The sequence below is a fragment of the Ranitomeya variabilis genome, chromosome 1 (assembly GCF_051348905.1).
Source record: "Ranitomeya variabilis isolate aRanVar5 chromosome 1, aRanVar5.hap1, whole genome shotgun sequence".
NCBI classification, from domain to species: domain Eukaryota; kingdom Metazoa; phylum Chordata; class Amphibia; order Anura; family Dendrobatidae; genus Ranitomeya; species Ranitomeya variabilis.
This window is the reverse complement of record NC_135232.1, coordinates 951963023-951989003: the sequence shown is the minus strand read 5'-3', so window position 1 is coordinate 951989003 and position 25981 is coordinate 951963023. Positions and strand designations below refer to the sequence as shown.

Below are 25981 nucleotides of genomic sequence, written 5' to 3'. Positions count from 1 at the left end.
TGATGGTATTTGATATCTTTTTGTATCACTTTCCTGTTTTATACAGTTCAACTACCTTTTTCGTAGATTCGTTGACAATTCTTTTGCTTTCCCCATGACTCACAATCCAGAAACGTCAGTGGCTAGATGAAAGATGCAAGAGTCTGTCTTGATACCAGAAACTCACTCAGCTTTTATGCACACACACTGATTACAAGCAAACAGGTCACAGGTGAGGATGTTACCTTTAGTAGCCATTCAAACCCATTTGTGTCAACTTCTTTGCATGTTATCAGGCCAAAATCACCAGGGTATGTGAACTTTTGATCAGGGTCATTTGGATGTTTTGGGTTGTCATTATGATTTAAAAAGAGAAAACACCGTAGTTTGACAATAAATGGCTTTACCCAACCACTAACCATGAGTGGAGAAAAAGTTTTGGTGTTACCATTCATATTCTCTGAAGAAAGGCCAAGAAAGCAAAAATTCTGCCGGGGCATGTAAACTTTTGAGCACAGCTGCACATGATATCAAGTACAAATCCAATGAATCAGTTACTTCTTTCTTTAAGAACATGGCAGTATTTCTTGGGTCAAAATGACTGAATATGAAACTTTATGTTGCCAACTTTTTATTTTATAAAAAGTAAAACTTAATCAATTGTAGCATTCTGTACATAATGTTTTAGCTCTTCACTGTTATATGAACATAATTACATCATTGCACAATTACGTCATATTATAATCATATTACATAATCATGGTACTAAACTATTATGGTGCAATAGCTTTTTATTGAGATGATAAAAGAAAGTATATAACATCACAGTAGTCTCAAATATATAATGTAATGAGAATAGCTCAAGAGGCATTAGACAACGATGCCATCACACAAGCATATTAATACATTCATATTACCATGTCATTACACAATCACATAATCACAGTCACATTAATTTGTTAGCACACAACCATATTATTGCACAAATATGTAATTAATTATGCCGCCACACAATCATGTCATTCCTCACTTAAATTGTCACAGAATCACATTAACGTCGTTTGATCACTTAATCACGTCATCACACAATTACTTCATCATCCAATCATAACATTACTCAATGATGACATCATACAATCAATCACGCCATTATGCAGTCCTGTTAAAAATATTTCCAAAAACCCTCAAAAGATCTGTCCACATGTCCAGTAATACAGAATACTGGATCCATTACAAATAGGACAGAAAAGGATGCAGACTTTTGTTTCCATTTTGCATCAATTTTTGCTTCATTTGTAATGGATCTGGTTTTTACTCGCTGAATCTTTGAACAACTCTAGTGTTCTGGGCATGTGCACTGCTAAAAAACATATGTTAGGGGAAAACATCACAGCTGACCATTGGTTATGATCAATAACTCATAGACATCAATGCTAAAATGCTACGAGATCATTATATTTCTGTGTTTGTTATTATAAAATTGATCGAAAACTGGAAATATCAATTGGACATGTAAACATAGGATAAGAGCATTCTGATTTAGTCCCTTGTTCTGAGCTTCCAAGTACTTAGCTTAAATGGAAAGCATCCATATATGAATGGCTAAGTGACATATGTGAGCATCATGCAGTTTCTAAAGGAGTATTCTCATCATAACAGTTCACATTTATAGCATGTCCACAGGACTCTCATTGACTTTTATAGGAGTCCTTGGGATGTGCCCTAAATGATCTGTTTTTTTTCAGAAACCCTAGAAAAGTGAACAGAGTGACCCACGCTTGAGCAGCCACCACTGCACTAACAGTGACCATGAGATGGGAGATGGAACACCTCCATTGTCAAGATTGGTGTGTGTCACATTCATCAGACATACATGGAATATCCTATTGATATACCAAAAATGTTTGAGATGCAAATAGCCCTTTACTTGGCCAAATGGTCACATTGCAGGATAGAGTGTTCCTACATACTCAGGGGCAGATAAGCCATTGGTGCTATCTATGCAATTGCACAGGGGCCCAAGAGGTAAGGGGGCCACTTCTACCTCTAAGGCAGCAAAAAGCTTCTGTCATAGACAGAAAAGTGCACTGCCCTTGTACAGGGGCCCTTTCTATTTTCGCCCCTACTAATAATTCCCATTGTATAACTCACCATTGTTGCTCTTGATTTACATAGAACAAAAATGTCACCTATCAGAGTAATTATTTTGAAAAGGAATTCCATTCTCGTCAATCCAATTAATCAATTACACTTGGCTGCAAACTCATTAGTATTTCAAACAACGCCCGCCCCATCAAACCGAGGTAAAGTTTAAGAAGATTATTTCACTGGTGGCCACCCAGCTAATACTCCACAGTCGTAATTAGGTATCCACACAGTCTGGTGCTTCAAGGTGAAGTTTTAAGCTTCTGCCAGCCATTGTGAAAAATAAACAAAATTATAATTATATAATACCCATGTGAATTGTCCAACAGTTTTTCTCACAACCTCTTTTATATGGTAGTACAATGATGGTGTCATGCCACTGGCAACCATTGATGCCCTAATCCAGTATCGTTGCATAAGTAGTTTTACCATTCAGGATTTCAGGACTGGCAACCATAATGGATGTCTAGCAACTTGCTGAGAAAAGAACAATATATTATCTCCTACTTATAATTTATTTATTTTATGTATTTACGTACCACCTTTTTCTGAAATAATGTACAGAAATTGTCATCTCTCACATCCGTTGCAGTCCCTATTGGAGCTTACAATCTAATTTCCTAATTAATTTAAACGTATGTTTTTTTGTGTATGGGAGGAAACTGGAGAAGGACAACTTATCTAAGGCTAGGTTCCCATTGCGTTAATGGGATAGCGCTAACGGACAGCGTTGCACGGCAAAATTAACGCCGTGCACCGCGTCCGTTAGCGCTCCCATTGCCGGCAATGTTAGAGCGCATTGCTAGCGCGTGTCATTTTCGGCACGCGCTAGCGATGTGCCGGTCTTTTGTAGCGCGCCTCGGACGCTGCTTGCAGCGTCCGCGGCGCGCCAGAGGTCCGTTCCCCGCTCTCGCAGATCGGGGATCTGCGAGAGCGGGGACGTTAACGCGACCCCTGAACGCAGCCCCGAAAAAGACATTGCGTTAGCGCAATCCGCTAGCGCTCGCGCTAAACGGATTGCACTAACGCAATGGGAACCTAGCCTAAAAATCACTTTTTTTATGGTTACATGGAAAATCCATAATAAATCATTAATATTTTGTATCAGTTATATCCACAGCCCATCGTGTTGATATAAACACCCTAGTAGCTTCACCTGTGACCTGTAAAAAGGATATACAGTAATTACAATCATAATATTCAAACTCCTCCAGGTTAAAAAAAATAAGGCATACATGGTTGGGGGTGACCTATCTTAATTTCTGGGCACTTGGCAACACTGAACTGTAGTGTCCATGCAAACATGAGGAAAATATACAAACTTAATGCATAGGTTTCCCTTGGGTGGAGCCAAGCACAGGAGGGCAGAAGTGCTAAATAATGACTCACAATGCTGCCCAGAGCAGATACAGTATATATGAATTGTAGGTTTGCAGCTGGGCAGGTACTGGATGGAGTGTATGGGTCTCCAAAGTGCCTACCCTTGGCGATGTGAAACCCTGAGAGCAGGTTCCTAAATTGTAGGTGCAAAGAGGGTTGTTAATGGACCCAGAATTTTGGGTCTGAGTCTTAGGAACGACTTGTAGAGCTGGCAGGACTCGACATTGCCATTTTCCAATCCAATCCAGGAGGTGCAGCTGGGATAAAAGGGTAGCTGAGCTGCTCTACAAATGTCTGGGAGTAGAGGTGGAAACACCTCTGGGACTTGGATCTGTGCGTGCAAGGTGGAAAGTCCAATTGTGTGCTCCTCAGACTCTGGTAGAGTCTGATTATCGGACTTTACAGCTGAACACCTCTGTGTGCACCTCTTTTATGCCGGAGAAAGGCAGTTTATTTCATTTTTCCTGGAAGTTTGAAGAAAAGCAATAAAACTTCCTGTTTTCCCACAAAGAAGACTTTGTACCTGTGTTAACGCTACCAACAGCCAGAAAGCGAGTTAATCCCTACAGGATATATACACAATATATGTATTTTTTTACCAATAGCTCAATAGAGGTTAACTCATTGACTAGTTTCTTTCAGGATGCTCCTTCATCCCACTCGTACCGCTAACATGGTGATGGTCTTAAAGTGGTTGATAAAATAACCATGTGTTTATAGGGGTAGAATTATATGGATTCAGATATAGGTTATCTGTGTGTTCATCAGTGGAACAAGTTATCAGTGATCGGTGAGGGTTCCTATAATCTCCGTCCTTCATATACTTTTCACACTGCTCTGAAATTGATTGGAGACGTTTACACAACTGAAAATCCCTGAACATTGGGTTGAGTTGGGTAACAAACTACTACGACCACTTTACCGATGCATTATTGCTTCCTTAGTTCTACCCATTATCAAAAATAATTGCACATTCAGTATATAGAAATTGCAACCTAGTCCTGTCTGTTCTCGCAAAGTGAAGTCTAAGAATTAATCCCATCCATAAAGTGTCAGGTACCCAAAGTGTAATTTGATAACTCTTAATCTTTGGCTACAAGATTACAATGGCCCCAGCATGTAAGAGAAGCATATTATGTTTTAATATTAAATTTTTCATAAATGTGTGCAGCTTTGTAAACCGTGTTCGCTGGAAATAACAGCTGTAATAGAATCATATATATGTTGCAACACTGATACAGCCTTCTTACAATGCCCTCTATAACTTTGTGGCAACTAGGCTTTGCTGATCAAGGTAGAGCGGCTGATTGATACCTCTTTGGCAATAAGCACCACAGATGTATTTTGCTTGAATCCTACAGTGAGAAGCCTGGTCATTTCTGTTTTATAGATTATGTTTAGCTACTACTTGGTGAATTTAATGATAGTATTTGCAAACGACAAAAACACTCTACTCATATATACCAGGTGAATCTAATATGACTTAATTAAAAATGTATATACAAATGGAAATATAAGACAGAAACTATGAAAGTGTTTAAGTCTCACATTTTTGTTAAATAACTACTAAGTTCAAAGTTTGTATCCTTTTTGAAATCATCATATTATATAGTACTGTGTACTAACAATTGCTCATTTTGCCCTTCTTCCTATTTAATTCTACTCTTTTCCATTACGTCTATGACATCATGTGATTAAAAACTGACTAGCTGAATCCTTCTACAGTAGATATGTAGAAATAGGAAGTCAGTTTTCCTACATGAGTCATCACTGCAAAAGTCTCTGGCAGTGGGGAGGAGAGAGCAGCTGGGTCAGGAGTAGAAGAGCTGAATGATTTCTACAGGGACAAGAGACTTCCTGTTTCTGCATAGAGCAGAGAAGGGGAATAATTAACTGGGTAGAAAGGCAAAATGAGCAATTGTAAGTACACAGTGCTGTATAATATGACGATTGCAATAAATTAAGGGGATAAAAACTTTGACAGGAGTGCTTCTTTAAAAGTGGCCTGTCATGTGATTTATGCTCCATAAACTCCTAGCAGTATGAATCAGAGCATTGCTGCACTATTGCAGCCAGGTAAACCACTCTCGGAAACACCAGAGCAGTTAAAAAAATATATACTTTAGAGATTCTGACTGGGACCATCACCAGAGAATGACTAGTCCAACTCTGTCCTTCGCTGGTTTCTCCTAGAACAACTCCTGGTGATTGACAGATGTCTCCCATAGTGAAAAGCCAGCCTCAGGCGACGCCGGACTAGTCTCTTCTCTGGACATGGTTCCTGGCCAAAACTCCGGCATTCCAGAGAAAACTATACCTGGCTACAGTAGTGCAGCACTGCTCTGATTCATGCTGTCTGTGGTTCAGGTCGCTTGAATCGTATGACAGATTTCATTTAATAAATATGACCTGTGCTACCCTACTTATCTGTTATCTTAAAAGGTTCCCTATTTTTAATACAATATAACGTAATTTTCATGATCTTTTTACTCACCTTGGATCCTAGAGATCACGTGTATTTAATCACTCAGAAAGACCATTCAGCACCTCTATTAACTGTAACATCTCGGTGGAGTATCCCTCATTAATCTTGTGTTGTAGAACTGTCAACTTCCTTAAGACACCCTCCAAACAAGCAAGACCATGCTTGCTGATTGTTTTATTTAGCCTTGTGCTGAAATCTGGTACAACCACAAGAAGTAGCACATCGGGCTGTGACACGGCCTCTAATACTAAGAACACTTCCAAAGATCCTGTTTTCAGTGCCATTAGTATAATATAATGCATCAGTCAAGAGGCAAGCCATCATCAGTCAGCTTTCATGGGTGGCCTTTAGTGATGTCATGTGAAGGTATACTATAGACTCAGAGAGAGTGATGTAAGGAAAGAAGTCTTCTTTATGGGTTGGATGATTTATAAATAGTTTTGCTTTATTCAAAAAGGAATCCCAAAAATGTATGTTGGCAGTAGTATTATATGGTATAAATTTCTAGCTAACATTTTTCAGCTGGTAGACATTGTGGTATCGGATTACTTGGCACCAGGCCATTTTAGCTTACAAGGGTTGGCCTATAAAAAACTTGTACATCAGATACATCATAAAACTCAAGAATGAGCTGGACTTAATTGTCAAAGTAGATGTGTTTTTTAATTTACTGTCTGCTGAAATATTTGGGATTTATGAATCCAATGCAGAACTGTAACCTCACAAAAGTAGGATTTGTGAAATTAATACATGCCTGTAATATCTCTGTTGATGTTCTATTCACCGTCACTTTCTCTTGTTATATTTCTTCACATTTTAGGTGGCAATAAACTAAGTAATCAGCCTTTCCGTCTTAACTGGGCCTGGATTTCACTGGAGAGAAATCAATATACTATAGATGAAGATGCCAAGTTCTTAGAAGTGACCCTAAGGCGTAGAGGATATCTTGGAGAAACTTCATTTGTCAGTAAGTATCTACATAAATTTGACTTTATACATTTTTAGCTTCAAAGTAGCTATGTAACCGGTAGCTGTTTGGTTGGTTGCCAAAAGGCACACAAAGTTTTCTCATTTTTGTTTGATACATGAAGACCACCTGGTTTTACTGAGATCTAGTCATTCTACTTTAGCCTTTTGCACAAGGTTCTTCAGGGGAAGTTTTGTGGTATTTTTCTTCTATAATGGAAAGAGAGTTTAACTTAAAAATGTATATTTATTTTTTGTTTTATTAATCATAATTTAAAGTATTTTTTAAATCTAAGTATTTTTCTACTTTTGGTTTATTTCTGTCATTTTTACAATTGGGCCTAAATATTGGGGATTTAGTATACTTTTGCCTTACCAGGCTAGAGCTATACACTAAAGTTTTATGTGGGTAAAACATATTGTAAACTGAGCATTTTGAGCTATCAAACCCTGTGTTTGCTGTCGGAAAGTGAACCATTGGTGCTTTGCCCTGATGCATGTATAGCTGGCCTTCAGTTCTATTTTCTTTCTAGTATTTTACTAAATTGCCTGATGGACCAGTCCTGTCCAGTGCATCAGTTCTCAGTAACTGATATGCTGGAGAGCTTCAGTTTTTAGTCCTGTGGCCGGATTATAATATTTAATGCAACATTTTTTTCCATTTTTGGATGTGTACATGTAGCCTTAGTTATAAAGACACAGCAAACTGTCTGAATAACAGAAAAATAATAAGAAAAGTTTAGTTTTTTGTACATTGCTGTTTTCAGCCCTTGAATCGATGTGAATACTTTTCTGCCCAATGATGACAGAAGTACTGTATTTTTCGGACTATAAGACGCACCGGACCATAAGACGCATCCCAAATTTGGGATGAAAATTGCAGAAAAAAAGATTTTTTTATAAGATGGGGGTCCGTCTTATTGTCCAAATTTACAGTATCTTACCTGAGGGCTGGCGGAGGCAGAGCAGGGTCACAGGAGGCATGGTGTCGGCAGAGGTGGGGTGATGCGGTACGGCGTGCACCTGAGCAGGGTCCCTCCCTGCTTAGGTGGGCAACGCCACAGCCTGGTGTCCATGGGGGGTTGCAGTAGTGGTGTGGTGACGGCAGAGGTGCGGCGGCAGAGGTGCGGTATGGAGTGAGCAGGGTCCCTTCCACAGGTGTGTGACGCAGCGGCCTGTTGTCCATGGGGGGTTGCAGCAGTGGTGTGGTGACGGCAGAGGTGCGGCGGCAGAGGTGCAGTATGGCGTGCACAGGGTCCCTTTCACAGGTGAGGTGATGCGGCAGCCAGGAAAGCAGCAGAGTCGGGTGAATCATGTTGTTATCGGTGGTGGCGGCCATCTTCCTGAGGCTGCGCGTGCGCAGATGGAGTGCTCTGCTGATGGAGATCGCGGCGGCCATTTTCCTGAAGCCGAGATCTAAATCTGCAAACTCGGCTTCAGGAAAATGGCCGCCGCGATCTCCATCTGCGCACGCGCGGCATCCTGCGGCCATTTTCCTGAAGCCCCGGGAAGCAGAGCACTCCATCTGCACACGCGTGGCCTCAGGAAGATGGCCACCACCACCGATAACAACATGATTCACCCGACTCTGCTGCTTACCGGGCTGCTGCATCACCTCACCTGTGAAAGGGACCCTGTGCACGCCATACCGCACCTCTGCCGCCGCACCTCTGCCGCCGCCACCACACCACTGCGGGTAAGCCTACATTATGACTATAAGATGCACCCCCTATTTTCCCCTCTTTTTTGGGGGGGGAAAGTGCATCTTGTAGTCCGAAAAATACGGTATTCTAGGAGTGATACCTTTATTGGCTAACCAGAAAATAATATGTTTGCAAGCTTTCAGAGCACAGAGGCTCCTTCTTTTGTAATCTTGCTTGAAGAAGGAGCCTCTGTGCTCTGAAAGCTTGCAAACATATTATTTTCTGGTTAGCCAATAAAGGTATCAATCCTAGAATACTTCTGTCATCATTGGGCAGAAAAGTATTCACATCGATTTTTCTGGCTAACACGGTACCACAATACAATTTGTATGTGTTACTCACCTCTTCCGACAAGCCTACAGCCTGCAGTGATCCTGAACCTACTGAACCACCGCACAACCAGCTCTACCCTCTCCTAGTGTATCATCACCCATCCCCTGCAGACTGTGAGCCCTCGCGGGCAGGGTCCTCCCTCCTTATGTATCCGTGTGCCTTGTTTTTTGCTCGTGTTTAATGTATTTGTCTATATTTGCCCCGTATTTCACATGTAAAGCGCCATGGAATAAATGGCGCTATAAAAATGTATTATAATAATAATAATAATAATAATAATTGTACATCAGCCCTTGAATGAAATTATTCATGTTCTACTCAAAAATATCAAGCCGAGGTAAAGAAATTAAAGGGCCCATTCATCAAGATTTTTACACTAGAATTCTCTTGTAAAACACCTTAGTATAGAAGAATAGGAGACAAAAAAGCGCATATAGGGTCTTATCCTCAGGACTGCTCTTAGAGAATTATGAGAGAACTGCTCACCTGATGGTGCAAAGTAAAGGCGTGTAATTTGTCAGTTGCTGCAGATCCACAGGTCGGCGCTGCGACCTCTTAGAGACGTTATAATAGATGAATGTGGATAAAATCTGCGCTGCTGTGACAAATACTGAATCCAGATATAGTTGTAAGGTGTTCAGGTGGTTTATTCAACGCGTTTCGAAGCACACGGCTTCTTCTTCAGGAAGTTTCCACACAAAGATATCTTTGTGTGGAAACTTCCTGAAGAAGAAGCCGTGTGCTTCGAAACGCGTTGAATAAACCACCTGAACACCTTACAACTATATCTGGATTCAGTATTTGTCACAGCAGCGCAGATTTTATCCACATTCATCTATTATAACGTTTGTAAAACACCTTGAAATATCTCAAATGTCTGAAACTCAAAGTTGTCCAGATGCTTCCGGAACACAACAGCTCCATTAGTTCTACAGTGGCTGTAGCTAGGTAGGGCAGAGCCACCCCCTATTCACTTAAACACGGGGTGGAACTGATTGACCCTTCCACGACCATTATAGTTTTGATAGAGCTGCTGTGTTCTTACAGCATCTGAGAATTTCTGGCGGCCATCGGTAGCAGCTGATCAGCGGGGGACGTCATATCCCCATCGGTCAGATATTATTTATGGCCTATCCAAAGGAAAGGCCATCAATAAAAGTAGTGGACAACCTCTTTAATACATTAGGCCCATAGTATATTACAGAGAAGAATTGCTATATTTTCATTCTGCAGTGAATGTGATCTATTTGCTGAGGGTAAAAAAATCCCTTGAAGGAACATGTCACTTGATTTATGCTGCCCAAACTGTGGATAGCATGAATCAGAGTATTTGCTGCATTTTGGGCAGAATGAATCAGATGATCAGTTTCCTTTAAATGTATCATCCAACATGTCTAAAAAAGAAAAGAAAGCCAAAATATCTGATCATTCATTAGAATAATGTTTTTTTTCTCTTTAAAAATAATTACTTTCGATTTGCTGTAGTGTAGTATAGTCTACTATACTACCTCTTCCTGCACTTGAATTTTGATTTCTATATTTGGATGGACACCACTCCTTAAACACTAATGTTAACCAAAGTATTACATTCTGGCTCACACTGCCAAAATTAAACTTTTACAAGCTTTTTAAAACTTGTAAAGAGCAAGTAAAGTGTTCTATAATCTCCAGTGTCAAGCCCCTAGTCCTTTACCTTTAATTCTTTTAGACAATACTCAGTAACCCAATACTGCTGGAAACTTGCTATGCAGTTTACAAGATATTCTTATATTCACTCTACTGACTTTGGGCTTAGTTGTGGTTGTGGGATGAGACATATACCTAACACAAGTTTATTTCAGGAGACAGAATATATACAGTACAGACCAAAAGTTTGGACACACCTTCTCATTTAAAGAATTTCTGTATTTTCATGATTATGAAAATTGTACATTCACACTGAAGGCATCACAACTATGAATTAGCACATGTGAAATTATATGCTTAACAAAAAAGTGTGAAACAACTGAAATTATGTCTTATATTCTAGGTTCTTCAAAGTAGCCACCTTTAACTATGATGACTGTTTTGCACACTCTTGGCATTCTCTTGATGAGTTCAACAGGTAGTCACCGGGAATGGTTTTCACTTCACAGGTGTGCCCTGTCAGGTTTAATAAGTGGGATTTCTTGCCTTATAAATGGTATTGGGACCATCAGTTGTGTTGTGCTGATGGTGTCTAGTGGATACACAGTTGATAGTCCTACTGAATAGACTGTTAGAATTTGTATTATGGCAAGGAAAAAGCAGCTAAGTAAAGACAAACGAGTGGCCATCATTACTTTAAGAAATGAAGGTCAGTCAGTCTGAAAAATTGGGAAAACTTTGAAAGTGTCCCCAAGTGCAGTGGCAAAAACCATCCAGCGCTACAAAGAAACTGGCTCACATGAGGACCGCCCCAGGAAAGGAAGACCAAGAATGAATACATAAATACATCACAAAAACCGCCATCAGTACAGGAACACAGTACCAGAACCATCATCAGTATATGAATGCAACACTAAATTCAGTGTCATTACATGAATACAGCTCCAGGACCAACATCAGTACATCAGTACATCACGAGAATCACCCTCAGTACAGGAAAAAAGTATCAGAACCACAGTCAGTACAGGAGTAGAGCACCAGAACCACCATCAGTACATGAATACAGCATCAGAACCACCATGATTACATGAATATGACACCAGAACTGTCATCAGTATATGATTACAGCACCAAGCTTAGTACATTGATAAATTGCAATGTCATGTGAGCCCCTGCCATATACATTTATATTGCATGAACCTGCAACTCCCAGTATGACCTTAACAATGGGCAGCAAGACGGTTCAGTAGTTAACAATTAATGGCACTATGTAAAGGTACCTTCACACATAACGATTTCGTTAACGATATCGTTGCAACGTCACGCTTTTGGTGACGTAGCAACGATCCCGCTTAACGATCTCGTTATGTGTGACAGCGACCAACGATCAGGCCCCTGCTGGGAGATCGTTGGTCGTAGGGAATGATCAGGAGCTTTTTTTGGTTGCTGATCACCCGCTGTCATCGCTGGATCGGCGTGTGTGACGCTGATCCAGCGATGTGTTCACTTGTAACCAGGGTTAATATCGGGTTAATAAGTGCAGGGCCGCGCTTAGTAACCCGATATTTACCCTGGTTACCATTGTAGAAGTTAAAAAAAAACACTACATACTCACCTTCTGATGTCTGTCACGTCCCCCGCCATCAGCTTCCCTGCACTGAATGTCAGCGCCGGCCATAAAGCAGAGCACAGCGATGACGTCACCGCTGTGCTCTGCTTTACGGCCGGCGCTGACACAGTCAGTGCGGGAAGCTGACGGCGGGGGACGTGACAGACATCGGAATGTGAGTATGTACTGGTTTTTTTTTTTAACTTTTACAATGGTAACCAGGGTAAATATCGGGTTACTAAGCGCGGCCCTGCACTTAGTAACCCGATGTTTACCCTGGTTACCCGGGGACTTCGGCATCGTTGAAGACAGTTTCAACGATGCCGAAGTCGTTCCCCTGATCGTTGGTCGTTGGAGAGAGCTGTCTGTGTGACAGCTCCCCAGCGACCACACAACGACTTACCAACGATCACGGCCAGGTCCTATCGCTGGTCGTGATCGTTGGTAAGTCGTTTAGTGTAACGGTACCTTAAGTGAGTTAAATAGATAAATAAACAACAGTAAGTAGATAATGGAATTTGTTCTTATCAGCTACTATCATACAGGAACTACAGTATCGATTACACACAGGCAGACAGTATCACTAAACATTTAAAGAGTAACAAAAATTTTAGAAGATATTCTATTTGCTTTAGGACCTTTAATTTTGAGCAGATCAAGGTGTCTATGTCCTGTGACCTCCATAGATTGCTCAAAAGACCTCTTGGAAGTGTGCTGCTTATGGGATAAGCGCCTATAAATTAGTACTGCATCTGCACTCTGCTGTATGTGCTCTCCTGTTTCATTAGTTTTGCACTTCTAAAAGGTCTTTTGAGGGAATGGTCTGGTTCTCAAGACACAGTCCCTCACTGATCTGCTCAGAATTAAAGGGCCTAAAACTTTTAGAAAAAACTCCTAAAAGTTTAGTAACTCTTTAAGGTGCATTTCCATTGGCCAATAGACAATTTTGGCCTTTCTAAATAGGAACCAGCTTTGCTGTTTAATCCCTGCTTAGGGCACTGGCATTGCCCCCTTAGCATGGAATCACAGGCACCGGACCCCCAGTGCCTAGTGGCACATACGGGTCTGCTTGGGTTCACATCGAGTTTCTCCTCACATTGCTAACTCCATCCAAATCTCCAAAAATCAGGAGTGTAAGCAAATTGAGTCAGAAACATGAAACTTGGTCTACCAGAGCAATTGATTGGAAGGTCTTCCATCTATTGCAGACTTTTTTTGTTCTTGCAAGATTATTGTCTTAAATCAAGCTGGCCTCAGCGTTCTCAAGTGCCATTTTCCTGCAATGCTAAAAATGTATGTAACTCAGTAAATTTATTGATACTTGCAATTAGAGATTCCAATTGTCCCATTTTTATAAACATATTTCATGTCAAAAATGGATCTGTTGCATAGTTGATTCAAATGAAAGCAGAGAGACCCCGTTAATCATTATTGATTACATCTGGGTTCCTTTATGTTTCAGGTTTTAGAAAGGAAAAAAAATTCTGCATACTACCCTTTTTTTCATACTAGAAATGGACACACAGGAATCCAGATAGAAGCGATAATAATCAATTGGATCCCTGTCCTTCAGTTTGCATCAGTTGTGCATCAGGTCCACTTTGGACATTTATTCAGTTTGTCTGTTCCTTATACTGCACATATGACAAATGGGATATTCAAATGCAGGTGTGAACACAACCTGAACCTCACAGATTTGCTGAAGGAGAGCAGCAGGCACATTTATTCACTTGTTGACTTCTGCTCCCATTTCGTGATTGTTTACTGAAGATAGAAGGCATGAAGATAAGAGAATGTAGACTATTTGGAATACTCTTGCTGAAACAGTTGTGGAAAATGTTTATTTTTGTACAATGGCTGTTCAGTTAGTATTTCAAGTTGCTGATTTGGTTTTTATTCTAAGTCATATTGCAAGACTCGTTAACGCGTTGACAGTAACTTCTAGGATCATTGCTTCCAATAGGTGGCACTATAGAGTTCAAGTCCTCTTCCTCTCTAAAGAGGCAATTTCCATGTTTCATATCTTGCAGGCATCTTTTTAGCCTTCCCATTGACTTGTAATTATTATGCATCTTCCTGGCCAGAAATATTTAAGAATATTTAAGAATATACATGTTACTTCTTTTAAATGCTTGGCTTTTCTTGGAAGCCTGAAATGTGGAATCCTGGGAAGTTATATACAGATCAATGGAGTTGGGAGTGGGAGGGGGGGGGTTAAAGCTGGGTTTTGGGAATCATAAATTAGTATTTTATAGTAGAAATTAATTCCCCTCACCTGCTTCCCTCCACCTACTGGATCCTCCCAATCTATATGTCTGCCCGAGTCTACATACTGAAAGTAGGTCAAAAGTGGACAGCATAATCCACCAGATGGTAGCCATTGCATCTGTCAGTGCCTAGGCCCCCTAGACGATCTTCTGGACCTCCGGTTGACCAGTTCAGTACAGCTTTGGACTATGTTTAACCTTTTCTCTGATGGTGTCTTTCTTTTTAACCAAACATAAATAGGGTTACATCCTTCTAAATCTTGTGCTGCTGGTTTTTCAGCTAGAAGACCAGGATAGAGTCAGTAAGGCCACTTGCACACGTTGAGTATTTGGTGAGTCTTTTACCTCAGTATTTGTAACCCAAAACCAGGAGTGGGTAAAAAATGCAGAAGTGGTGATGTGTTTCTAATATACTTCTCCTCTGATTGTTCCACTCCTGGTTTTGGGTTACAAATACTGATGTAAAATACTGACCAAATAATGAACGTGTGAACGTGGCCTTACAGGGAGAGAAATACAATATGGACTTGGCGTGAAGAAGCACTTTCCTCCCCAGTAATTTGTTGTCAGTTGTTATTATGGTAATAATAATATGGTAAGAGATGGAATCTCACTAGAATATGCCATTACTTACTAACAATGGTTAACTATCTGCCAGGACTTTCACCTATCAGCACTAGTAAGCTTTCTCAGTTTATTCTTGCTTCACTTTAATGGGGCTGTAAGGAAAATCCCTACATGAAGGTGACAAAGAATGTCATTATGTAATATCCTTTTCACCCTTTGTTCTTTTGATTGGTTTTAAATAAAAGATATAAGATACTCCCTAATCACAATGTTATGGGATGTCCTAGAGATGTATCATAACTTTTGATGTGAATACTCCTTGATATAATATCGCATTATAAAATCATGTATTAATATATGTATTAGTACTACATACAGTCCTGTTGAGTTTGCCCAAGTGTGTCGGAGCATGCTGAAACTAAAGTGGATACAGCACTAGAGTGAAATGAAAAATTACGGAAAAATCAGTGAAGCTCTTTACGCTAACACGAGCCAACATGATCTTCAATTCTATAGAATTTTCCATGCATTAGTAACAATGGTCCACAGAGGTATTACCGCTGTTAAGATGCCAGGATAATGACCCAATCCTAACTTATTATGATAGCAATAACTAGTTTGAATCCCCCTTTAAGCTTGTTTTACATGCCTAAAAGACTTCTGGTCAGACCACACAGAAGGGTCTGCTTGTTTCTTTGAGGGACATCTCTTAACCTCTTGTGTTCACTTGCCTCATTAAGGTATTAGTACAAAGGATGGAGCAGCAATTGCAGACAAAGACTTTAAAGGAAAAACACAGAAGCAGGTCCAGTTCAATCCAGGTCAAATAACAGCGACATGGAAAGTCAAGATAATAGCTGATGACGAATATGAAGAATCAGAGACTTTCCAGATAATACTATCTGAACCTGTCATGGCTGCACTAGAATTTCCCAATGAGGCGATTGTTGAGATTGTGGATCCTGGTGATGGTATGTTTATATCAGTAATAAATAATCATTCATTGACACTATACTAGAGAATACAGAAATTAGAACTGAACTTTCAGCTGATTTTCAGAATAGGCTGGAGCGTGTGCGCATGAGGGAAAATACGATTTCTGGCCATTAACTGACTTGTGTTATGCTTTTTATTAGCAGGTTTTACATTTGTTAGAAGCCTGAGTATTTTCACTCTGTGTGCTTTGCCTTTTTTTCCCTCCAGCTTGTCCCCACTCTCCTTTCCATAGGCTTTTATAGGAACTGCAATCAGATTGTAGGTAGACTTAAATAGTAATTGTTTCAATTTTTTTCCATAAATCAATAGTACACATGGAAATAAGAAAATGTCTTACATATATTGAGAAATCTGCTTCTTTCTCCTCCTGGACTGATCACTCATGATCAAAATTCTCAATTTGTAGGTAAAATCTGTCTTCAGTGAATACAAATTTCCCCATTACTGATATAGGAGGTAATAGTTGATGCTTATCAAGTTTTATTGAGAACTGTGACTGTTATTTTTGGGGAACTTGCAGCAGGATGTGTGTGTCTTCTTTCTTGATCCTCTTCCATTTCCTCTCTCCATAGAATTCTAAAAGCGCAAACTGTCATCTCCTATGTCCTTAATGTGAAAATCTGTCTTTACAGATTTTACTGATGAATTGAGTGTGAAAGATCAATCCATACATTACAAACTTTCTTATTTTCATATGTACTATTCACTTGAAATGAAATAAAATTAAAATGACTGTTATTCTTTAAGACGTTTTTGAGAGTGAATGAACAGTGTAGAAGACAAAAAAATGACTGATACATTGAAAAAGTACATTTCTCAGACAAGACATGCACCATACTGTAGTTTCTTATCATTTCTTGTACTACTGATTGATGAAAAAAATGTGTAGTTACCATATAAATCCATAAAGTGACCATGTAGTCTTAGCACTATACTAGAAGTTATACTATATTAGAAGTTATGCGTAGTCGGTACTATTTATTAAGTGTTCCTTGTTTCTTCCTAGAATCTATGGTATACATTCGACAGTCAGAGTATAAAATTGAAGAAGACATTGGGGAACTACTAATTCCCATTAGACGGTCGGGGGATATCAGCCAAGAACTTATGGTAGTCTGTTCAACAAACCAAGGTAAATTAATTAAGAATTTTGAATATTAGAACATTACATATATTCGCTGTAGAAGGAAATCTGTAAATTTGTCTCATCTTTGCCATAGAAAAATAAGTGATCCCTATAGTAAAACAGTGGCTCAATGGTAATTGCTGTACTGGGGTCCTGGGTTCAAATCCCACCAGGGACAACATCTGCAAAAGTTTATATGTTCTCCACGTTTGCGTGGGTTTCCTCCAGGTTCTTCTGTTTCCTCCCGCACTCCAAATACATACTGATGGGGAATTTAGATTGCGAGCCCCAATGGGGACAGCGATGATAATGTTTCTAAAACTCTGTGGAATATGATTGCACTATATCAGTCAGCATAATAAATAAATAATAAAATAAGTAGGATGTACAGTGTATCTACAGAGTAGTTGTGTATGCTTTATAGACATATATACAGCTTGTAATACCAGTAGTAGTCAACTTAGTACGCAGCCGGTGATTGAAGTTTTGCCTAAACTATGAGACGCATCTCATTATTTTCAAGGTACTCATGTTTAGGTTGGTCCAATCCCTCTTCCCATTGAGTTGCACAAACATGGACTCTAATTACTCTTTAAATAAACTCTAGCTTAAGTAAGTGAAGGTTGTGCCACCTTTTGTTCATACAGTGGGTGTGATGAAGGCAGGGTGAACAAGTAAAAGGTCCTCCTGTCCTCATGTAACCTTTTAGGTATAAGCTGTAATTTTGGATTTCAGAAGATACTAAACTACTCTCTTATTGAATTCCCATAGGCACAGCTACTGGAACTGTCCCGTCATCAGTTTTGTCCTATTCTGATTACATCACTCGTCCAGATGACCACACCAGCATTATTCGGTTTGACAAAGATGAAACAGAGAAAAACTGTCGCATCATCATAATAGATGACTCTCTATATGAAGAAGACGAGTTCTTCAATGTCACTCTTAGCATGCCAATGGGTGGACGAGTGGGGAATGAATTCTCTACTGCTAAAGTGGTTATCCTGGCAGATACAGATGACGGTAAGAGAAAACTGTAATCCTGATATAGGGCAAAATAAAAACATAGAATAATATACACTTCAAAAGAAAAAAAAAAGTTGTGCTATGGGATGTCTGTACTGTTAGATCCTGATGTTAGTCACTGCAGTTTTAAAAAATGCATCTGAGTGTTGGATTTTTACATGTAACAGAGACGTAGGAGACTGCACTTTTCAGTCCTGTTAAAAGAAAATACTATTCAGTTGTATACAGTTTTTACCATTAATAATGAATGATAAAAGTATCCAACTTTACATTGCACACATTACATTCTCTTTTAATACTATCATATATGTGTTTTGCAACAAGCATTTAAACATCCCAGCCTGTTGGGAAGCTAGCCTTTTATTCACATTTGAGGAAGTAGTAGGGGTGGAAATACAACCAATGTGGTCGAGGTGCAGGACGCATGTTATTGAATTACTGCATCCGGAATAGCAGTTTAATTTAGCGCAATATTTCACACTGTGTAAATATTGTGCTGAGTTATTTTCCTTGCCTGTTACATCTGTCTATACATTTTCGATTATACAGGTGCTTCTCACAAAACAAGAATATCATCAAAATGTTAATTTATTTCACTTCTTCAATACAAACAGTGAAACTCATATTATATAGAGTCATTACAAACAGAGTGATCTATTTCAAGTGTTTATTTCTGTTAATGTTGATGATTATAGCTTACAGCCAATGAAAACCCAAAAGTCATTATCTCAGTAAGCTAGAATAATTAACAAAAAAACACCTGCTAAGGCTTCCTAAGCATTTAAAAAGGTCCCTTAGTCTGTTTCAGTAGGCTCCACAATCATGGGGAAGACTGCTTGCTTGACAGATGTCCAGGAGGCAGTCATTGACACACTCCACATGGAGGCTAAGCCACAAAAGGTCATTTCTAAAGAAGCTGACTGTTTACAGAGTGCTGTATCCAAGCATATTAATGGAAAGTTGAGTGGAAGGAAAAAGTGTGATAAATAAAGGTGCACAAGCAACCGGGATAGCCGCAGCCTTGAAAGGATTGTTAGGAAAAGGCCATTCAAAAATTTGGGGGAGATTCCCAAGGAGTGGACTGCTACTGTAGTCATTGCTTCAAGAGCCACCACACACAGACGTATCCAGGACATGGACTACAAGTGTCACATTCCTTGTGTCAGACCCCTCATGACCAATAGACAATGCCAGAAGCATCTTACCTGGGCCAAGGTGAAAAATAAATGGACTGTTGCTCAGTGGTCCAAGGTGTTGTTTTCAGATGAAAGTACATTTTGCATTTCATTTGGAAATCAAGTTCCCAGAGTCTGGAGGAATAGTGGGGAGGCCACAATCTAAGCTGCTTAAGGTCTAGTGTGAAGTTTCCACAATCAGTGATGGTTTGGGGAGCCATGTCATCTGCTGGTGTAGGTCCACTGTGTTTTATGAAGATCAAAGTCAACGTAGCCTTCTTACTGGAAATTTTAGAGCACTTCATGCTTCCTTCTGCCGACAAGCTTCTTGAAGATAGAAAATTTCATTCTCCAGCAGGACTTGGCAAATGTCCACACTGCCAAAAGTACCAATACCTGGTTGAAAACAACAGTATCATTGTGCTTGATTGGCCAGCAAACTTGCCTGACCTCAACCCCATAGAGAATCTATGGGGTATTGTCAAGAGGAAGATGTGACACCAGATCCAACAATGCAGACGAGCTGAAGGCTGCTATCAAAGCAACCTGGGCTTCCATAACACCTCAGCAGAGCCACAGGCTGATCGCCTCCATGCCACGCCGCATTGATGCAGTAATTGATGCAAAAGGAGCCCCGACCAAGTATTGAGTGCATATCCTGAACATACATTTCAGTAGGCCAACAATTTGGATTTTAAAATCATTTTTTCAAGCTGGTAGTATAAAGTATTCTACTTTACTGAGATAATGACTTTTGGGTTTTCATTGGCTGTAAGCCATAATCATCAACATTAACAGAAATAAACACTTGAATTAGATCACTATGTTTGTAATTACTCTATATAATATATGAGTTTCACTTTTTGTATTGAAGATCTCAAATAAATTAACTTTTTGATGATATTCTAATTTTGTAAGAAGCACCTGTATGCTGTCATCATAATTGATATTTTATTTACCAAGAGAGGTTACATATTAGTGTTATCCTAGGTAAGGTTCCTGCCATTCAGTAAATATTTAAATATAGGTAACTCACTCTACCCAATTTTCCTTAAAGGGAATCTGTCACCAGGCTTTTGTTACCCTATCTGAGAGCATTATGATGTAGGGACAGAGACACTAATTCCTGTAATGTATCACTTATTGGGCTGCTTGCTGCGGTTTTCATACAATCACTGTTTTATCTGCTTCAGATCTAGCAGTTCTCTGAATGCTGAGTTCTGTAAAACCACTGATTGGCAGTTTTCTGTGCACACTGTGCGTAGGCAGAAAGCTAAGTGATGGAGGTGGGGTTATGCAGAGCTCATGAATATGCAGGACGACACGGCATCCGGTTTATTAGTCCTCTATTGATAATCTCCTGCTAATAAAACAGGGATTTTAACAAACCTGTACCAAACAGTCCAATAAGTGACACATCACTAGAATGAAATTTTCTATCTCTACACCATGCTGCTCTCAGATTAGGTGACAAAAATCTGGTGACAGTTTCCCTTTAAGTATACACAATTTTTGTAAAATTGTTGAAGGTGCAAATGAAAATACATACAATAGAAGTAAATTAGTAACATTAAGGGCTCATTCAGACGTCTCTGGATCTCAGCCTGAGCTGGGACCATAATAAACGGACTGTCCGTGGGTCTCACGACCTGAACTCAACAGCGTTATAAATGCTTTTGAGTTCGGGTCTGGGGTCCCGTGGACATACCATGCATTGTGGTTCGTGCTTGGACCAAATCCATGGACGTCTGCATGAGCCCTTAGAATGATGCTGAGGGTAATCAGTTTAACAAAATCTTTTTCCCGCCGACCTTTTCAGGTAAGAACACTAATACATTATTTAAAATGTCTAATGTGTATTATCTGTATTACATATTATCTTTATTACATATTAACCCTTGCTTTACATAAAATATTATAACTCATATATCTCCGCTTCTGGATCACCAAACTTCTTTCTGGAAAAGAAAACGACGTGCTCTACAACAGACAACCCGAATAGTGTTTTTGTAAAGTTATGTTAAATTGCTTGTCATGCTAAAACCAAAAATAATTCAGCTGCATTTTACCCATCTGTGAACCTCACAAGCCTTCAAGGCAACAATACTATTCAGTGCACAGTACGATACCGGCAGGGGCATATCTATAATGGTGGCCATCGACTCCATTGATAGAAGTCCTGTGGACTGGTTGGGGAATGCCACTGCTTCTGCATCCACCCAGAACCAAAAGTTCTGAAGGTCACAGCTTCTGTGGCACTGTCAGTACGAAAGGATGAGCAGCAACCTGTGCCAGTAAAATCCCCCAAATTTTAGTTTTCCCTCTTTTTGGGGTATGCAAATGGATATGAAACACTTATCTGTATTTCAGTGATCCACAATAATGTAACGGGAATAACCAGTCAAATATATGTGTTGCTTGTTATAGCTCAAAATGAGGTATGACCTCGTATAAATGGATGCTCGCTTACTAAATTCTCGTTTTGGGTTTTATTTTTCAATTCTCAATACAGTTAAAGGGGTTGTCCGGTCAAAGTCGATAAACCTGCAGTCACTCTGTGTGCCTGCAGACATATGAGTATGTATAACTCATAGATTCCCTCCAGTAGCAGGTCTGAAACCGGCGAATCCCCGCAGCCCACGGAGTGATGGCAGACTTATCCTTTTCGGCCAGACGACCCCTTTAAGTTCTCTCATTTCATTTCGATTCATCCTCAATTTAAACATGATTTCAAGTGGATTAGGTCAAAGTAAACTAAAGACCCCCAAATCCCACCCATATTGCATTTAGTTCATATAGATGCCATGGGTGAATAGTTCTTTTCAAACTGCCAATTACATGGTGAAGGAAGTAGACTAGTGCCATTGTTCATCTATTTTACATTTTGGCTATCTGGGACCTAGTCTTTTTCGTATCCTTTAAGACAGCTCAAGAAGCACCTGGGCATGGGAACATGATCTCATGAATTGTTGCTCTAATCATAAATTTCCTGCTCATGCTGTATCCTATGCACACAATCAATGTACAAAGACTTGAAGGGTAGGGGAAAAAAGAAAAGGTTTACTTCCCTTGTAGACACACAACAAAGGTAAGCTTTCTTAAGGTACCGTCACACTAAGCGACGCTGCAGCGATAGCGACAGCAATGCCGATCGCTGCAGCGTCGCTGTGTGGTCGCTGGAGAGCTGTCACACAGACCGCTCTCCAGCGACCAGCGATGCCGAGGTCCCCGGGTAACCAGGGTAAACATCGGGTTGCTAAGCGCAGGGCCGCGCTTAGTAACCCGATGTTTACCCTGGTTACCAGCGTAAAAGTTAAAAAAACAAACAGTACATGCTCACCTGCGCGTCCCCCAGCCTCTGCATCCTGACGCTGACTGAGCTCCGGCCCTAACAGCACAGCGGTGACGTCACCGCTGTTGCTTTCACTTTCAGTTTAGGGCCGGCGCTTTAGTGTCAGGAAGCAGAGGCTGGGGGACGCGCAGGTGAGTATGTACTGTTTGTTTTTTTAACTTTTACGCTGGTAACCAGGGTAAACATCGGGTTACTAAGCGCGGCCCTGCGCTTAGTAACCCGATGTTTACCCTGGTTACCAGTGTAAAATATCGCTGGTATCGTCGCTTTTGCTGTCAAACACGGCGATACACGGCGACCTAGCGACCAAATAATGTGCAGACCTTCTAGCAGCGACCAGCAATTTCACAGCGGGATCCAGATCGCTGCTGCGTGTCAAATACAGCGATATCGCCATCCAGGTCGCTGCAACGTCACGGATTGCTGGCGATATCGCCTAGTGTGACGGTACCTTTAGGCTGCTTTCACGGGCTCCTTTGAGGATTAGTGTAAGTGGCCCTTTTTCAGAAACAACAAGGTAAAACGAGAACATGGGTAGATGACTGATATCACTGAGGCAGACGGATTAATGGGTGGAAGAGGGGTATCAGCCTAACGACCAGATAAATAGTATTGGGAATCATAGTATGTGTTTAACAAAAAATCATCAAGAATGACTGATATAGTATCTATGCATCATATTGGAGAAAAACTATAAAATCCCATGAAAACCAATTAGATTCTAGCAATCATTTTTCAATTGTCCCTTTAATAAAGAAAATAGCTGGAATATCATTGGCTAACTATTGTTCTTTTTTTACACAAGTTTTGATAAATCTTTCCCAATTTTAAGAAACAATGTTACAGGGTTGTTGCTGACTTGATGGAGTGCGCATGCCAGGCTAAAGAAAAGTACCAAATTGCTCTTTGTTTTAAGGGAGTATTCCAAAAATTGAAATATACCATTAAGCCCTGGTTGGGAAATGTTATTTTCCTTTCACTTAAAGGAGCACTCCTGAAATACAAAGAATGATAACTAAATAAAATGTCATCAAATATTAATTCCTAAATAATTTTAATTAGCAAATCACAATCATTTGGTCTAGGAAGGTAATGAGTCTACTATTAAAATGGCCACTGCACTGTTACATTGACAGGAATGTGTCCTAGAACGTTAGTAGGACAGGAGCCTGTGCCTTGTCTTAATATTCTCAGACAGGTTTCTCTCAGTATGACAATACGGCGTCCATTGTAACTCTGTAGTAATTACCTCCCTAGATAGAATTTATGTGATTTGCTGATCAACAATATTTAGTAATTTATTTTTAATGACATTTACTTTAGTTATTAAATTTTGGTTATTCCCAGAGAAATCCTTTAAAAATAAAAACGTATTTGCATCTATTTTCCATCTTTTGTACCAGGAATAGCATGTAAAATGAACTTGATAAAACAATAAAGGTCCATCTATGAGGATAAAACCATAAAGGTCCATCTCTGAGGATAAAACCATAAATGTCCATCTCTGAGGATAAAACCATAAATGTCCATCTCTAAGGATAAAACCATAAAGGTCCATCTCTGAGGATAAAACCATAAATGTCCATCTCTGAGGATAAAACCATAAATGTCCATCTCTAAGGATAAAACCATAAATGTCCATCTCTGAGGATAAAACCATAAATGTCCATCTCTGAGGATAAAACCATAAAGGTCCATTTCTGAGGATACAACCATAAAGATCCATCTCTGAGGATAAAACCATAAATGTCCATCTCTGAGGATAAAACCATAAATGTCCATCTCTGAGGATAAAACCATAAATGTCCATCTCTGAGGATAAAACCATAAAGGTCCATCTCTGAGGATAAAACCATAAATGTCCATCTCTGAGGATAAAACCATAAAGGTCCATTTCTGAGGATAAAACCATAAAGGTCCATTTCTGAGGATACAACAATAAAGGTTCATCTCTGAGGATAAAACCATAAAGGTCCATCTCTGAGGATAAAACCATAAAGGTCCATCTCTGAAGGTAGTGAGCTATGTCAGCCCTCATAGGTGGTAACTTACGGTAACTAGAAAGTACAAAATGAAAATTGTCTAAGAAACATCAGCCTAATTATCTGTACAAACTAAACCTTGTACTGTGGAGCAAAATCCTCTTATCCTATGAAGGTATTTAGATAAGTACAAGATATAGTGCTGGGAGAAAGACCAGCACTAAGAAAGCATTATGCTACTAGATAAGTGTTTTGGCAGCATGAATATAGGGGGGAAAAAAGGTAAAATTCAATTTCCTTTCCTCTTTGCATGAGCTGAAGGAATAGCTTAGCTTTTCGATTGTTGGAATGTGCTGGAACATTTGACTAACTATCCTGGTGAATCCTTTAGGAGCAAATAGATTAGTGGTGGCAGATTTACACTACTTTTCTATGCACACATAGGATTGTATAAACCCTGTTCTAGAGATCAGTACCAATGCCAGTGATCAGACCCTCAATGACCATGCATGTTGTTTCTGCCATAACCAATTAAATCTTCACATCTTACTTTAAAAGGAAACTATACTTTTAGGGTATGTGCACACGTTCAGGTTTTTTCCCCTTTTTTCGTACTAAAAACGCTATAAAAACTCATTAAAAACACATACATTATGCATCCTATCATTTAGAATGCATTCTGCAATTTTTGTGCACATGATGCGTTTTTTCCCGCCAAAAAAAACGCATTGCGGTAAAAAAAAGCAGCATGTTCATTAATTTTGCCGATTTTCTGCGTTTTTCCCGCTATTCTATGCATTGGGAAAAAACACAAAGAAACGCGCAAAAAATGCGTCAAAAACGAGGAAAAAAAGCATGCAGATTTCTTGCAGAAATGTCCGGTTTTTGTCAGGAAAATTTCTGCAAGAAATCCTGACGTGTGCACATACCCTTAACAAACTTTGCATAAAGCAACAGTACTTGAAAATATAAGTAACTTTGTATTATTTATTATCAGAGAAATTTGCTTCTTTCTCCACATATGAGCCACTTCTTCACCTCCCCCTGCATCCTGAATTTGTCATCCACTCTGAAACAACAGCTCAACTCTTGCTCAAGACAAGATGGTCTGCCAATACAATGAATTATCATGTTATACAGCCAGGGAGAGTAGTGAGGAGCAGAGTAGAAAACAGACAGAGGGAGAAACAGAAAGATCATGCAGAGCTTTCTAACAAGTCCTTTGCCTCACCCCAGAGCTCGATTCCACCATGCTGGTGTATTT

At 39.7% G+C, this 25981-nt stretch overlaps 1 protein-coding gene across 3 annotated transcripts in view; it reads left to right on the top strand.

Annotated features, from left to right (window-relative positions):
• Window positions 1-25981, top strand: part of FREM3 (FRAS1 related extracellular matrix 3) — an 89319-nt gene that overhangs the window by 33888 nt on the left and 29450 nt on the right. For all 3 annotated transcript variants that reach the window (XM_077279266.1, XM_077279267.1, XM_077279268.1), the window contains exons 3-6: window positions 6810-6956; window positions 15801-16031; window positions 17063-17188; window positions 17954-18205. In XM_077279266.1, coding sequence (XP_077135381.1) covers window positions 6810-6956; window positions 15801-16031; window positions 17063-17188; window positions 17954-18205 — 756 coding nt within the window. The remainder of the gene's footprint in view (window positions 1-6809; window positions 6957-15800; window positions 16032-17062; window positions 17189-17953; window positions 18206-25981) is intronic.